The sequence below is a fragment of the Cariama cristata genome, unplaced genomic scaffold (genome assembly GCF_000690535.1).
Source record: "Cariama cristata isolate BGI_N322 unplaced genomic scaffold, ASM69053v1 scaffold8148, whole genome shotgun sequence".
NCBI lineage: Eukaryota > Metazoa > Chordata > Aves > Cariamiformes > Cariamidae > Cariama > Cariama cristata.
In genome coordinates, this window is record NW_009631593.1 from 30594 (window position 1) to 47602 (window position 17009).

Here is a 17009-nt window from a genome sequence, read left to right on the forward strand (position 1 = left end):
CATACTGGATTGTTACAGCTGCTTTTACTTGATCAGTCTTTCATTTGTTTTTAATCTTATCACTTCAATTTTACTTGTAGAATAGAATTCTACTATGTAAGAAGCAGAATTAAGATTCAATTATTGTAAACATTTCAACCTTGTGGAGTTTCACGTGCATGCCTGTGACTCCATGCAATCTTCACCGATCTCAATGGTGATTATCTCTGTTTAATTTTCATAGCAGTTAAGACCATGGTGTTCTGAGCAGCTGGAAATCTTAATTCCCCAATTCTCTTTTGTTTCAAAGCTATTTGCTGTCAAAAGCTTATGCTTTCATTTCAGGAGACAGCATTTACTTAGGCAAGGTGACATTCTAGATCTTGTAAAGCACCCAGCTATTATGCCTTAGATAGTCTTGCAATAGCTCTAGATAAACAAAATAATAAAATATAGTGTGATGACAGATGTTGAGTATAATAAGGCAGTCATCAGTGTATGTTAACGTTCTATTTTTATGTGCTGAAATTGGGGAAATGTGGACAAGCATGTTGATCACACTGCATTCATGTACGTAAAGAACATTCTGTGAACGGGAAATTACCAGAGAAAGGCTGTTATTAGAGCATAAGGAAACAAATAGCTAAATTCTCAAACCTTCAGGGCTGATTTATTTCTGTACTTATACACAGCTTTTTTTATATCAGTGGCTTTGTAAGGATTTCAAGTAAAGTGACTGTCACTGAAAACAAAGTTTGATGGGGACCTTAAGAGGCAGTCTAGTCCATTGCATTGCCCCAAAGCAGGACCTGCTCTAGATATGAACGATTCCTGACAGATGTTTCTTTGTTATACTTTATACTTCAGATACTGCTGTCTTCCACAGCTGTATAGGCAGCCTACTCTGTTTCATAACGTTTCAGCATTTTTGCAATAAATCAGGAATTTTTCACTTACTCTTCATGTTTGATATATAACTTTCCCCTAAGATGCATTCAGAATATAAAATTACAAATATTTCTTACTGAAAAACTAAAATTTTTTACTGACTGATTTCCCAGGGATGTTAGGAAGCTGCCAAAATAGTTAGGAGTAGTTTTGCTGGGTCTCGACATGCGCAATGTGCATGCTTACTTGCAAACTGAGAGCATAAAATTAACAATAATTAAGAACTGTGGCAGAAGCTAGCAGATTGCATTTGACCTTCAAACGAGTTCATCTTTAGCTAATTGAAAAGCCTGAAGTTAAGGAAAAAACCCCACCCACACAACCAAAAAAAAAAACAAACAAACAACACACACACAAAAACTTATCCAGAGCTGACCCCAGCAACTTGGACTCCATGTGCGCTTGCCATCCTTCAGAAATTGTTGATAAAGAACACACAGGCAAGGGCCCGGGGGAGCCCTGGTATAACAAGCTGTGGCTATTCAAATGTGTTAGTTTTCTTCAAGTTCAGAACAGGTGAAAACAGGAAGTGTTAGCTGTGATAGACAAGGTGACAAACTGAGAGCTGCTCGGAAGTTTAAAGAGTTGAGAGTTTAAAGCCACTGCTTATGGCTATAGAATTATATGCAAAATAAAACTGTTAAAAATATACTTTTTTTTTTAAGATGCATTTTGTTCTCCTGCTGTGTTATGCAACACTGGAATTTGTTTGCAGTACTACAAGAGACTGAACAAAAGCTTACGTAATTGGACATGTCGTAGTCTATGTTATGAATTCTTATGGACTAGTGATCCATGTCTTTCTACCACTAGATCTTTTTTCCCCTCCTTGAGAGCTTTAATGAAAGATGTTACATAGGAGTTACGTCTTGCTAATTTTGGTAGGGGGGAAATAATAGTATTAAGCACTGTCTTGGTTCTTTTATGCTACTCTAGAAGTATGCTAATGTTCCAGAAAATGAATTAATTCACTATCTGTTTCCAAATGTGAAAGGAAAGAAGTTGCTTCTTATTTGTGATGTCTAAATGGTGCATTACTTTAGGGAAATGTACATTCCCTCTTTCTAAAGACTTCAGGTATTCCTTATTTAATGTATATGACTTACTAGAAAAGAGAATTTCTTTTCTAGTGGAATTTGTATTGTGAAATGACTTAGCTGTTCATTCATTGGTTTAGGAAGTACACATATAGTGCAAATTAATTTTTAAGAAATTAAAGAGGCCAAATCTGGTTTTATGCCTGCCCGGCGCATGCGTTTCATGTGTGGCAGTAAGTCTGCAGAGTATGCAGTAAGGCTAAGGAAGCTAAACTCAAGCTATCCAACAATATCCCTCTCCTACTCGGAAGTCCCCTCCAAGTCCTGCGCAAACTGCAATACTGCTTTCATGTGGCTCTTCACTGAACTCTTCTACATTGCTCTATGACTGTCGCTGGAGGAAATAAGGTTTTGTAATTCAGGTAGTGATTTCATTGATAATCGTGTCATTCTGTTCATGACTTCAGAACTCACCTTTATCAAACCTGCTCTTCTCAATTTCTGGTTGTGTAGTTCCAAGTCCATAACTAATAAGCATTGTAGTGAATGGAAATACAGTAAAATGATTAATGAAGGGGAAGAGGTGAGATGCTAATACTAAATAACTAACTTATATCTCCCCCTTTTCTTCCTTTGGAAAGGCATAAAGATGACAAACTTATTAAATGTAGCCAATATGATGGCCTTGTGGAACTTGCAACGATCTGTGCGCTCTGTAATGATTCCTCTTTGGATTACAATGAAGTAAGTACATATCTTAGGACAGAGGAGAGTGTGAGAATGAGGATAAATGTTTGCTCTTGTCTGTCTAGGTAATATCTTTCAGTGGTAAATCCCCTTCTAGTCAAGGGGGGAAAGTATTTAGGTCCTCTTAAGTGTTAATTCTGGGAATGGCTTTGTTGAACAGTGAGAAAACTAGAGCCAGGCAGCAAGTGTAATCTGGAATTTGGAGATCATCTGGTGTGTAGAATGCACTGCTACTTTCTTGCTTTGCCTTGTCTTAAGGTTGCTACATCTCATAATGACTTAAATGCTTGATGATAAAGTATTGACATCCTTCTCTGGTGGTCTTGAGAATAAAAGCTTGAAATTTTGTACAAACCTTACTCTTCAAAGCTGCTTTTTAGAAATAATTTTGCTTGTTTTATAAGCCAGAGTAAGTCTTGTTAAGCTGTTTTTCCATTGTGAATCTTGAACTTTTGTCTCTGGTAGATTCTAGGTGAGATTTAAAGTAAACTCCTGTGGTTTTTGTTTGCTTTGTGTTAACTAAAGGCTAAGGGAGTATATGAAAAAGTTGGTGAAGCCACAGAAACGGCGCTTACCTGTCTGGTTGAAAAAATGAATGTATTTGACACAGACTTGAAAGGACTTTCTAGAATTGAACGTGCAAATGCTTGCAACTCGGTCAGTACTCTTTTATCTGGAATTCATTGGGGAGTGAGTGTTGTAGTATGTATTATCTAAATGCATTTTTATGCTATTTTTTTTATAAGGTGATAAAACAACTCATGAAGAAAGAATTCACTCTGGAATTCTCAAGAGACAGAAAGTCTATGTCTGTCTATTGTACACCGAACAAACCAAGCCGCACATCAATGAGCAAGATGTTTGTTAAGGTTAGTTCCTCACTTTCTCAAGTGTCGTTATGGAATGGCTGCAAAGGTAGCACAATACTAAAAAATTATGGCACAACTAACTGCAGTTTGAAGATGAAGGACTTTGTAAATTGAGCAAATGTTGTAATGGAAAGGGATTTCTTAAGCCAAACTACTTTTTTTTTCTTTTTGCCTCTGCAGGGTGCTCCTGAAGGTGTAATTGACAGATGTACACATGTCCGTGTTGGAAATGCTAAAATACCATTAACCTCAGGAATTAAGCAGAAAATAATGTCTGTCATTAGAGAATGGGGAACTGGTAGAGATACGTTGCGTTGCTTGGCTCTGGCAACCCATGACAATCCACCCAGAAAAGAGGAAATGAATCTTGAGGACTCCTCAAATTTCATTAACTATGAGGTAAGTTTAGTAAAATATCCTTTTAACATTTGTCCCTCTCCCAAACTGGATAATGGTGACTCCTTACAGTTGATTATTTCTTGAGAAAGTTACGTCTGAAAATTTTCTCTCTGAGTATTTTTGACGTCATATGCAATAGTTAGCCACATGGGTGGAAGGAATGCTCAGTTTAAGAAGAGACTATATGTGTTTCTGAAGAAACTGATCTTGGTGGCTGGTATACATGCTGCTGCTTGGCTAAAAGTATAAGAAGAAATCAGTTAAACAACTAGCTGCAAATTGTATTATTTTATGTATGTACATAAGGTCCTCAGGATCATAACACCTTCATCTGTTCTCAGAGACTGACTCTGAAAGATATTCCAAAAACTGCATTGTGGTTTCAGCTTTAATGGTTTTCAGTTTGACGTTGCTCAACTGCAAGACCTCTTCTGGGGATTTTGTGATGAAACATACCTGCCGTTTTGTGCTCTGAGAGTCCAGTTCAGTTCCCTGCCTCCATACTGTCACCTGCAAAAGCTTGGTCCGTGATTATCATCTTAGCTACACTGTAATTTTCCAATGAAATCTCTGTCTAGGATTTAGAGGGGGGGAAATGAGAACAGTTGCATGAGTGTGTGGTTTTTTTGGCTTGTGCTCTGTATTCCTGGCGCTGATCACAAAAAAGAAATGCTTGACTGCTTGCAGGTTGAATTTGCAAGACTGACAACTAGAGCACATTTTAACTAATAAAATGACTGCATTTGAAGCAAGATCTGTTTGGAACAGTAGGATCCCATTTTGGAGTGTGGTCATGCTCTGGGAATTAACTGTGTCCTCCCATATGCTGCTTATGTAAATGGTACCATGTAGTATTGATTCCAAAAGCATTACATTCCTATTTGCCTCCTCTTAATTGTTAATGGACGTATAGATTTATGACTTTTCAGTTCTTCTCCAGCTGTGTGAATTCAGTGTTAGAGCTCAAGTGCTGTGAAGACTTAGTATGGTGAAACAGATAACCTCTCTGAAGTAACCCTTTCAGGGGAAAAAAAAATCTAACATAAGAGCAAGTATATGATTCATAATATGCTGGTTTTGACCAAATGGCAGGATGACATAGGCCTCTGTCTTAATTGCTCAATGTAGAACCACAGAATATTGTGTGTGTGAATACCTCTCTGAAGTAACCCTTTCAGGGAAAAAAAAAAATCTAACATAAGAGCAAGTATATGATTCATAATATGCTGGTTTTGACCAAATGGCAGGATGACATAGGCCTCTGTCTTAATTGCTCAATGTAGAACCACAGAATATTGTGGACAAGGAGTAAAACCAAATGTCACTATGCTAAGAGATATTTAGCATGCAAGCAAAATGATTGCTTCACCAATGTCAGATGAGAAGTCTGCAGGATCTTGCACTAAAACTTGATGCTGTCTTGTTTCAGACCAACTTGACCTTTGTTGGCTGCGTGGGTATGCTGGATCCCCCAAGAATTGAAGTAGCTTCATCTATAAAGCTGTGCAAACAAGCTGGTATTAGAGTTATTATGATTACTGGTGATAATAAAGGCACAGCAGTAGCTATTTGCCGTCGCATTGGTATCTTTGTGGAAGATGAAGATGTTTCTACAAAAGCCTTTACTGGTCGTGAATTTGATGAACTTTCACTTGCTGCCCAAAGGGATGCTTGCCACCATGCCCGTTGCTTTGCTCGTGTAGAGCCTTCTCACAAATCTAAAATTGTTGAGTTTCTTCAGTCTTTTGATGAGATTACAGCTATGGTAAGTAATTGAACTTTTACTTGGTTTGAAAGGCACACACTGCGTTTGAACCCAAATTCTGTCTTTTCAGACTAATGCCTCATTCTGGAAAACACTTGCTTCCATGTTTCCCTAAACTCAAAGCCTCGGAATAGGTCTGCACTTGAGTGATTTTTATTTTTTTTTAAAGATCCAAAACCACACCCAGTGCCAAATTCCTTTCTGGTCTTATACGTAAGTTATGTAAGTGTACATACCTTTTTTCTTTTTTCTCCCCCCTCAACTTTAAATTCTTGTTTTAGACTGGTGATGGTGTCAATGATGCCCCTGCATTGAAGAAAGCAGAAATTGGAATTGCTATGGGTTCTGGTACTGCAGTGGCTAAAACTGCTTCTGAAATGGTTTTAGCAGATGACAATTTCTCAACTATTGTAGCTGCTGTGGAAGAAGGACGTGCAATTTATAACAACATGAAACAGTTCATCCGTTACTTGATCTCCTCCAATGTTGGAGAAGTTGTTTGGTAGGTTTAAAATGTTTGTGTTTGTTTTTCTTTGAACGAGAGTAGTGATGATGGGGTCTTTTGTTTATTAGTTAGTTATTTATGTCCGGTATTTCTTACTAAAACCAGAGAAACAGGTTTTCCAGGTAATTGATCATTGTGATCGTGCAGAAGTCTGCATACTTCTAGCATAGTCTCTACTGGAGAATTTTAGCATACCACAACAGATATGCATTGCATTGCATATAATATTCTAGCTTAGTAGGAGACTAAATGCTTTACAATTATTTTTATAATTGGAGTAATTCTCTAGAATAGGAAAAAAAAACCTTAATCAAATAGTACAAGATCTGGTATTTCAGATAACTTAGTCATATCTATAACTTACATGTTTGTTTAACCTCAAGTTACAGAAGATTGTGTCTTCTGTGTCTTCGGAAGGAATGGTGACCCAATGCCACAGAATGCATTTGTGGTAACAGAATGCAAATATTCATCTCCTAATGGTTGCTTATATCAAAGCATACTTTCTCCCATTTTAGAGCAATTGTCTTGCCTTGTTTCTTGTAAACTTTAAAGCTATTCTTCATATGACTCTTGCTGCAGCCCATTTCTGTTCTATTTATTCACGCGGGCTTGGAGCCATGAAAGTTACATGTTCATTAAATTTTTGCAGGGACTATAGCAGTAATCTAGCTAAATGAAGCTTAGTCATTTGAGCTAAAATGCTAGTGTGTCTGCAAAAGTTTTTGTGTCTTTTAGAAAGTGGCTTGCAAGCCTTTATGCGTGTATGTATGTATTTGCCTATACAGACAAATAGAGTGGGGAAAAAACAAGGCTAAAGCAGAAACTCTTCGCAATTCCTGAAGTTACCAGAAGAAAACAGTGCTTCAAAACTTATATGCCAGTGGTTAGAAGCGTTTGCTAGATTTTTGCTAGAAGTTTGTTAGATTTGGTTTTAGTTTTCTGAATGTGAATATTCAAGCTTGCACCATTAAATGGGTAACTCTGTATGGGAGAACAGAAGTGATGCCGCAGGCTTAGGCTTAAGCATTAAAAAGACTTATTTAGATGCACAAGAATAAGCTTATAACTGGTGGATTTTTTTATAGTATCTTCTTGACTGCTGCCCTGGGTTTTCCTGAAGCTCTAATTCCTGTCCAACTCTTATGGGTAAACCTTGTGACGGATGGTCTCCCTGCTACTGCTCTGGGCTTTAATCCTCCTGATCTTGATATCATGAATAAGCCACCACGCAACCCTAAAGAGCCACTGATCAGTGGATGGCTCTTCTTCCGTTACCTAGCTATTGGATGTAAGTAGTAGTAATAGCTCTTTCAATTTGTTTTTTTTTAAGTAAACTTAGGCAGCTGATTTTTTTTGTGATCCACTTGAAAGCAGATTGTCTCATCTCCTTGCTGAAATCTTGAAAGCTAGTGATAGATGTTATGTGGAACTGGTATTCTTTCTTTGTTTTGTTTCAAGATTCACACTTTGTTTTGCACATTTGCGGGCAGTGCCATGATAGGAACAGTGAAGTTGTGATTTTTTTTTCTTTTTTTTTTCCCCATTGGTAGCTACTGAGGCACCAAAAGCCCTAGTTGCATAACATCAGTATGAGATTCACCACTTCATCTAGAATCTTTTGATTTTTGACAACTAGGAAACCATTAGAAATTTTAAAAGTGCCATACTGGATTAGACCTTCAAAATTGTCTGGTAGTGGATGGTGTTACAGTCCTAAAAAGAGAGAAGCCTTTCAGGAATAGACGAACTTAAGGTCGAGTCTGACCTCTGTTCTCAGGAAGCCACCTACTTGCCTTTTCCCATCTGACTCATTCCAGGCTGAAATACTTCTAGCTCAAAGCATTGAGACAGCAGATTTTAGCTTGTCCATGCAATAACGGTCAGCCTTCAGAAGCTGAGCCTGTGTGGGACTGGGAGTGAAGAACCAAGACCAGCATTAGTGAATGTGCATCTGCATTAGCAGTTGAGGTCTAACAGCTTCCAACTACTTCTAAATCTGAAAATGACAACTGTCAGGTATCGAACCTACCATTTTTGTGCTTATGTAGAAGAACACAACAGGTTTGCTACAACTGGGGAAAATAAAGGAATATCAATTTGTGAAATCAATGGATGTAGATTTATACCTTAAATATAGCTATAGTACTGTACAGCTAGAGTAAGTATCTACACGGATACTTAGTGCACACTGTCTTCATGCCAGAAGTTGTGACCTTATTTTCCTAACTGACTTCATAGCTCTTAAAGTAAACCTCAGTATTAGTTAATGTAAGTACAGACACATTGGGCTCTGAGAGGAAAAAAATAAAAATTGCAGGTTGATTACTCCAAGTGATACCCTTGTTTGCATTAAGGTCTAGCTGTCAGCTCCCGTAAGCAGATATTAGTGCAGTATTTAGTGATTATTTAAGTTACAACTGGTGGAGCAGACTTCTTGCACGGGAGATGGATGAATTACAATCTTTTTTTTACAGTACTGGAGGTCTTGAGGTAGAAGTTCAAGTGTGGCAAGTGAGATCTTCTCTTGTGTACAGTTCACAACACTGAAAAAAGCACTTTGTTTTCTTTAAGGTTATGTTGGTGCTGCCACGGTGGGTGCTGCTGCTTGGTGGTTTATCGCTGCTGATGGTGGTCCAAGAGTTACCTTTTATCAGCTGGTATTTGCTCAATTTAATATCTTTGAGGGGAGAGGGGGAGGTACATGCTTCTTTCATACTTGTTACTTGAAAAGACCATAGAAAAACAGTAGGTTACAGAAATCTACATAATAAGTTTTCAGACTTGTTACTGTAAAACTTGATCATGGTTAATTAGTCTTAATACTAAAGCTCAGAGGTGGGATACCTGAGCTTTTAAACAATTTGAAGGGCTAATTGTTGTCTTGTAAGTAAAAGACTAAAGGGGATTTTTCTAAAGCTGGCAAAAATTTAAAACCAGTACTTAGAGGAGTCATAACAGAAAGTTTTCATAATACTCGCTGCTTGTTTCATAATTGCCTATTTTAAAAGTTAACAAGCTGTGGAAGTGAGTTCATATTGTTCTGTTCTAGAGCCATTTTCTGCAGTGCAAAGAGGACAATCCAGACTTCTCTGGTGTCGACTGTGTGGTTTTTGAGTCTCCATATCCGATGACCATGGCTCTTTCTGTACTTGTCACCATAGAGATGTGCAATGCTCTCAACAGGTTCGTACGTCCAAATAGGAAAACAAAGCTTCTGCATAGCTTACCCAAAATCCTACTTTTTGTGAAGTTTGATTCTTAGTGTATGGACAGCTCAACTAATGATGAATGAGTCATATTTCCTTTCTGAATCCTGGTAGTGAAACCAAAATTACTCTCGGATAACATTTGAGATCTCCTATAAGGTACATTTTTAAGTCTGCCAATTCACTCTGGTATTTTACTAAGCATGAGCAACTGAAATATTTTCCGTTATTTCTAATCTAAGCTTAATCAATCAGATTATCCCTCCTATGTTGTTATAAAGTGATATCAAGGAGAACTAAAATAAGAATGGTGAAGATATGGAAAATAGTTTTTCCTGCCCTAAGGGAGTGTGGGTTTAGCCAATTAATATTAGATTATAAATGGAAACCACTAAATAGCACAATGTCAAGGGTATTTTTCTTCAAATAGCTTAGAGGTCAGTTAATTTAAAAACAAATAAACTTTAAATACAAGTGTACTGTGGTAGTCCTACATAGTAAGATATTGCTCTACATCTGATGTTCTGGATCTTGGCCTCCTCTACAGCATAGCCTAAATGCAGGTTGAATCTGAAGAGCAGAATTAAAGAACAAGCATTAAGAAGGTGCAAGTACTTGACCCTCAGTGTAGCCAGTCTTTAAGCGAACTTCAGAAGAAGCAGGTGCACTAGGTGCCCAGGCTCACAGTAGGCTGGGGAGGACTCTGCCTTACGCTGCCGTGCCCATCTTTCCCTTACCCCTTCCATGGAAAGGGTGTCAGGGCTTAGTGAAAAAGGTGAACTAGATCAGGAATAAGCAGAACAAACACACAAAAGCTTTCAAAAATAAATGTGAGGCTGGACTGTGACCGCTTTGCTAAGCGAACTTCCAAGGTAGTTTAAAGTTGCAACATATCTGTAGACCATGTCTTGGTATCTTCCTTTCCTTTATGACTGGGATAATTGTGACTTGCCATGCTGCTTTTTTCCCAGCTAGTCTTCTGATTTATTAAATTTCCTATTGGTGTCTTATGTACACATGTACCGTGTTTCTGTTGCAGTCTATCAGAAAATCAATCCTTGATGAGGATGCCCCCGTGGGAAAATATCTGGCTGGTGGGCGCTATTTGCTTGTCCATGTCACTCCACTTCCTTATCCTTTATGTGGAACCGCTGCCAGTAAGTGCATGTATCTTACACCCGTCCCTGAACTTGGAGATAGAGCAAAAACTTGTCTGGAATTTATGGTGAGGGAGGGAGGGGGAGAAAAGATGTAATGCTTGGCTTTTCTTTCAGATTATCTTCCAGATCACACCTTTGAATGTGACGCAATGGCTGATGGTATTGAAAATCTCACTACCTGTCATTCTGCTGGATGAAACACTTAAATATGTGGCCCGTAACTACCTGGAACCTGGTAAAGATAGTGTGCGGCCTGCCACCAAACCATGTTCTTTGTCAGCATGCACCGAAGGAGTTTCCTGGCCGTTTGTGTTCATTACTATGCCCTTGGTTATCTGGCTTTACAGCACAGACACTAACTTTAGTGATATGTTCTGGTCTTGACTGACATGGTGACAAGTTTTACATTCAAAGAAAAAGTTTAACTTAATTTTTTTATTGTTTAGAGCAACTGTCTATTTCTGCTGAATTTTCACATGAACATATTTGCCGGTGATGGAGGTTTCATAATCTAGGTTTTTGGTTTTTTGCTTTTTTTCTGACTTCAGTGGGGGCAATATATTCCTCTTTTATACACAGTTAAAGTGTCCATTGACATGTACAGAGAACTAACGCTATTTTATGCAAATATTTTTTTGTAGATGAAAAGCATGTACAGTGTTCTGTTCAATAGTCTATTCATGTAAAAAAAGTAAATTTTTTTTGAGCCAGCGGACACTATCAAACTAAATTGGCAGCAGATTTTAGGGAATGAATGTATGTTGTCTAAAACTAAAAAAGCATGTAACTGTTTGTCTTCTGCATGATCATCCAAACTTAATTTGTCATAAAGTCAGGTTTTATTCGTAAGCGGAACTTTCTGCACTGGGTAGAGAGTACCGCTACCTCGGTCAGGATTTCTTTTCAGTTTCCCCTCTTCTGTTCCCTCACTCTCTGTTCTTGACTGTCCTTGTTTACACCAGTTTCTGTATGAGGTATGCCTAATCTTGCTCGTGCAGAAAATACCATTCCAGGTGCAGCCTGCTGGGGTTCTTCCATACTCACAACACACATAGGGTTGTTTTTTTAAGATTATTTATTTAAGTGTCTATTGTATTTTATTGTAACAGACCTTCTTTTGCCAGTGTTGCCCGTTATGCAAGGATAGGGAGGGCTACTTCTATCTGCTTAAGTCTAAACCAAGACTTTTTAACAAACACAATCTGTTCTAATTTAAAAGAGCGTTTAAGTTGGGCTTTAATACCTTATTTACATGTGTCAGATCCTTTCTTTTTCTTTCTCCCCTCCCCCACCTCTTTAAGATCAAAACTTGTAATGAGACCTGGAAAAATAACTTGCACTGCATAGCTAGAAATTGGATTTCCTACACTTAGGGCACTAATGATCAGTTGTATACATGGAGTTACTCTGCTGGCCTGTTGTTAGCCTGACTTGAAGTAACAAGCTCGTGTGTGTTTTTTGTAAAATCTGTAAATAGCACATGACCAAATTGAACATATGTATAGAACTATTTTTATTTTAATGTGGCACTAACCACCTTCATTATTACGGTAAATGTTAAAGCATGTTTTCAAATGCAGTCCTGTATCAACAATGTGTAAGTCATTAACAGTCCTAACTGTGGTGTTTTTCTCCAATGCCTTCCAACTTTCATCGACTAAAGTGAGTATTTCTCTTCCATTTCACCATGCCAGTGGTGACTTGCTGTAAAATAGCATATGCTGTATACATGTTGAAGAATAAATAGTAATTTCCTTCATTCCCATGCTGTGTTTTGTCAAACTCTGCTGTGCTACATTATTATCACCACTTTAGACTCTTGTTTTGTGGTCTGAAGCTCAAATTACTGATTCCAAAGGCAAAGTACTTGCTTTTGGTTTAGTGTATTTTAGGGTCTTGTTTTATAGCACTCAGGAGCCTTAGTGCCCCAAGATCTTACAGCTTTTGGTCTTAAGTTTGAGATAAAATTGCACAGATCTGTAACTTAAGATGTTGACAGCTGTTAATGTGAATGTTTAGTGTGTAAAACACTCTGGTACTTGTGGGCAAGTGCTGGTTTACTCCAAAGCTTTTTCCTGCTCTGATTTAGGGGATGCCCCTCTGAGCTGACCACCCTTCCCTACTCTCTGGTATCTGCAGCGCTCAAAGTGCAGACGCTACTCTTTGCAAAAACAGCTTATTGTTTCCAGGGAATGGAAACACTTTGTACAATGGTCATATGAAAAGACAAAAGAACAGTCTCAGCTTAACAGGATAGTCTCTGAAAATTGTACTGGGGTCATTACGTCTTTGTAGAGTAGCAGGTGCTGTGTTATGTTGTGCTGGCTCAGTCTGCTTTAATAGGCAAATGCAAACAGCATTCTGATTCCTCATGGAGGAAAATGGTATGTTCTGTTGGTGCCAGCTGGAATGCAGTGGGCACAGATAATTTGGTAGGTTTCAAGCTTTCAAATATAGATTCTAACCTCGAAATACACAGACCCTGCCTGAAATTCCACTGTATTTTGAATACTCACTGTTCATATAGATTTTTGACTTAAGTTGATACTGAAGTGACTCCGAGGAGCTGGACCTGATGATGTAGTAGATGTGTTGCCGAACTGTAAGCATTTAAATCCTGTTGAATGCCCTCTTTAGTGTGGAAGAGCCTGTCTTTGCCAAACTAAGGCTTTGCATACCACAAAACCAATGGCCAGCACTGGCCATTTGCTGTATTGATAATAAATGAGCAAGATGAGTCTTGTCCCTGTTTCTTGAAACAGAAAATTAATAGGTCATGTGATTTAAGATTCCTTGACATCAAAATATGTACAAGTATGTTATTTGTTGGAAACAAATAGTACAAGTTAGTTCTATATGTTCCCAACAGCATTGACAAACATTTTCCAGGGCAGCAAGGCCACTGAATGTTTGAACACCGGTTCTGTGTGACCCTCCAGAGCACAGTGTTGGTGGGCTTTTTAAAGCCACATATCTGACTGTCACCATGAATGATTCTGCTGCTTGTATAATCCTTTTGCTGTCTGTTATGCCAAATAATCCTGCTATACACTCCCTTTTTTCCCTGTCTCTAAGAAACTGAAGGGGAAAATGACTGTCAATAAGTAGAATTCAGTCTTCAACTTCTTTGTTGGATCTCTGTGTTGAAGATGAATCTTAGTTCGTGTCATGGATTTCCATACTGACATCTGAGAGCTCACTCGTATCACATGTCTTGGGGGCACGTGTATTAGGGCCTTGTTTTCCTTGGAGTTTGCCTTTGAAAGCATTCATCCCTACAGGCTCCTGAGGTTATGGGAACAGTCAGGTTTTATAAGGCGCTTCTAAAGAGCCCAAACAGTCTTAATTGACCCTGTATTTCTTTTACTTCTCCCAGTTTTGCTGTCCAAATTTTCCTGTAGAAATGGAGCAATAGGGTTCCCTAAGATCAGAACTTAAATCTCTGGTTCAATGGCAGCTGTTGCTCTGCTTTCCTGTCTTCTGTTTCCCAGGAGTTGTGACTACCTGGTAAATACCAGCCTTGTGTGGTCTGGACTGGCCAAATGTTGAGACCTACCATGAGCTTCCTCCTAGGCAGTGCAGCACCCTGCCCAGAAACCACTGCCTGCTGCAAGCTTCCTTGTGATCTTGGAGCTGGGCTGCTGTGGAGCCGGTCTTAACCCTTCTCGGTTGAGCAGGCTGCGGGAGGTTGCTCGTGTGTGCTTCTCACCTTAGAATAGCATAAGGCAGCTGATGGCTTGGCTCTTCAATTATAGAAACTATAGAAGTACAGGGCAAGGTTAGTAATGCACTGCAAGAAAATGTTAACTGAAATGCTTATCCTTAATTCTGTAGATCCTGTTGTTATTTAGCTATCAGTCCTTTCATCTAGAGAAGCCAAGAAGGGAGGACTTTCCAGTTTAGAGCAGACTTGCCAACATCTCAAAGTTGAAACTCTTGCTTCATTTCTTTGTTCCCTGCATATTTCTTCTCTAGCCTCCTCGCTGTACTAAGGTCATCTGGGGGTAGAAATAGGTAACTCCTATTTTAATGCATTAGCCCGATGAATATGTAAACAGAAGCACTTATTTAAGCAGAAATAACTCAAAGTTAACCAGGCTTTTATCTCCCACCCCATTTTTAGAAAATAACATTTATACCTTTTGTTTGCCTTTGCTCTCATCTTGCTGAGTTTTTTTTCATCTCCCCTGTTTTCAGGATTCCTTAGTGTCCTCACATATTGCTATTTATTTTCTAGTGTGAGAGGTGTCTAAAACTAGAATCAGTCATGTGATTGGTGTTACCTTATGCTAGGAACAGCAGGAAGGATATCAGCTCATGCTGGGAGACCAGTAGGGTTTAGTACTGGGGCAAGTTCTCCTGAATTCTGTGTTCTATAGCCTGGTCCAAATCAGAGCGAAGACAATGGTCAGGCAGATGCAGTCATACATCAAATATTTAGACAGGGGCTTTTATCTTCATAGTGCCTCAGGCCCTCTCTGCTTTCAAATGTGAGTTATTCAAAGTACTGTTTCTGAGCTACGCAATGAGCTGCTCCTTTTTGCTGGCATCCAAGCAATAAAAATAGTTCATACTTGGTTTCCCAGAAAATCATTGCAAATAAGTATGAAAGAGGCTGCAGAAAAACCTATACCAGTCTGTCAAAATGCTACAAGGCTTATGTTTGTAGAGAGACTTATTTTGGAGAAGGCTGATGGTAAGAAATTGAGGTTTTAATCTGATGATAGAATGCAGTACAGCAGTCCTCTGTCACTGTTCCAAGAACACAGCTCGTGTCACAGAATATACATGGTAAACAGCTTAAAGGTGGTTGAGTTTGCTGAGATGAAGGGAGGTAAAACTGATACAAAGTTGTCTGTCTCTTGCACCTGTCTTGTTTATTTTTTTCCACTGCTAACCATTAACTGTTTCCCTAATCTCTGCTAATTATATCCTTAATTACATTAATACGCATTTCAAATCTTAGCAAGAGAGCCTAAATTTTGTAGTGTTGAAGGAGTGTTTTGGAGAGCCACTGTCAAGTTCTAGGGAATCCAAGTACATGGTTCTTCTCTCCTAGACGCAAGGCTAACTTTATGCTGTATTTTAAGGGTAAAGTACAGTAGTAGCTTTATTACGTTGTACTCTACCCTTTGCCTACACGTTAATCTGTGTAGTTTAATGACTTCTTCAAAGCTTTCCTACCGCTTCCCAGAATAAGCTGCATAACTTGGACCAGGGACACTGTTAGGTCACTTTGGGGCCAAACTTGCAATATAGTGCCTTAATTAGAAAAACACCCTTAAAGTTCTTAGAAGCGTGAGCTCAAACTGTGTAGTATGGAACTTGAAAGTAAAAATTACATGTAAGTGAGACTTGTCTATTGCCACTAGTCAGGCAGAGAAAGGCAAAAGCTATCTAAACATGTCTTAATTCTTCTTCACTGCGGTCTTCTGGAGGAGGTGCTGGCTCTGCTGGTGGTTACGGGAGCTCTGCTGCATCCAGAAGAACTGAGCCATAACCCCGAGGGTTTGAGGCTTTAAGAACAAAGTAACCTGAGAGTGTCCCTTCAATGTCAGAGCAGGCAGTTATCAAACTTAACATCCTTTCTTCTGTCACTGTTGATCTTAGTCTTGCTTGTATAATGATACTTAGCATTCATCCTTTCATTAACTGATGCCTTTTCTTTCTTTCCTTTTCAGCAATACTGGAGTAATCGCTTCCTAAACAATTTTGCAGAAATGTAAGGTTGTTTTGTTGCGTGCATGTGTTTTTAGCAACACATCTACCAAAACTTCTGCATGTATCGTGTAAAGATTCTTTGCTTTCCCTAAAACAAAACTCATTGTGTTCTCTGTGGAAGAAATGTGTGGTACCATTAGGACTTCATTTATACAGATGTACAAACGTGCAATATAGCTTACCGAATTGGAAACTCTCTCCAGAGAAGTGTGGTTTCTGCGCTGCATGGAGAAGAGTTTATTAATCTTTGAACAAGAATTGCGGAGCTGTCAGCCAATTTTCCATATTTCTGTATGTAAAATGTCAGTTTCTACAATGTACAATATCAAAATAATGCATGCCTTCAGTTGTAGACAAATCTTTCTCTGTATTGTATCATCCAAACTTACTACTCTATAACAGCTTATGTACAATGCTATCCTATTTATAAAATTCATTGAAAAGATTACAGATGAATGTTAAACCGTAAGCCTCCAGTTCATAACTTTGGATTTTTTTTATCATGTGTGCAAATCAACCTCTTTTGCACTGTAATGTAACTTATTTAAATCTAAGGCAGTAAGACAGATGTTGGTGCAATACAAAATATTGTGATGCATTTATCTAAAAAGCAACAAATGACGTAGCCAGTTACCACGACTGCATGTGTGACCTTTAGAAGTTGTAAATA

The 17009-nt window shown here is 38.5% G+C and overlaps 1 protein-coding gene across 1 annotated transcript in view; it reads left to right on the forward strand.

Moving 5' to 3' along the window:
- LOC104166169 (sarcoplasmic/endoplasmic reticulum calcium ATPase 2-like) overlaps positions 1-12377 on the forward strand; it is a 42964-nt gene extending 30587 nt beyond the window's left edge. The window contains 11 exon segments of the mRNA XM_009706014.1: positions 2606-2708; positions 3237-3368; positions 3458-3580; positions 3761-3979; positions 5409-5744; positions 6026-6246; positions 7338-7540; positions 8824-8909; positions 9302-9435; positions 10498-10615; positions 10733-12377. Coding sequence (XP_009704316.1) covers positions 2606-2708; positions 3237-3368; positions 3458-3580; positions 3761-3979; positions 5409-5744; positions 6026-6246; positions 7338-7540; positions 8824-8909; positions 9302-9435; positions 10498-10615; positions 10733-11002 — 1945 coding nt within the window. The 3' untranslated portion in view covers positions 11003-12377.
- The last annotated feature ends 4632 nt before the right edge of the window (positions 12378-17009 follow it).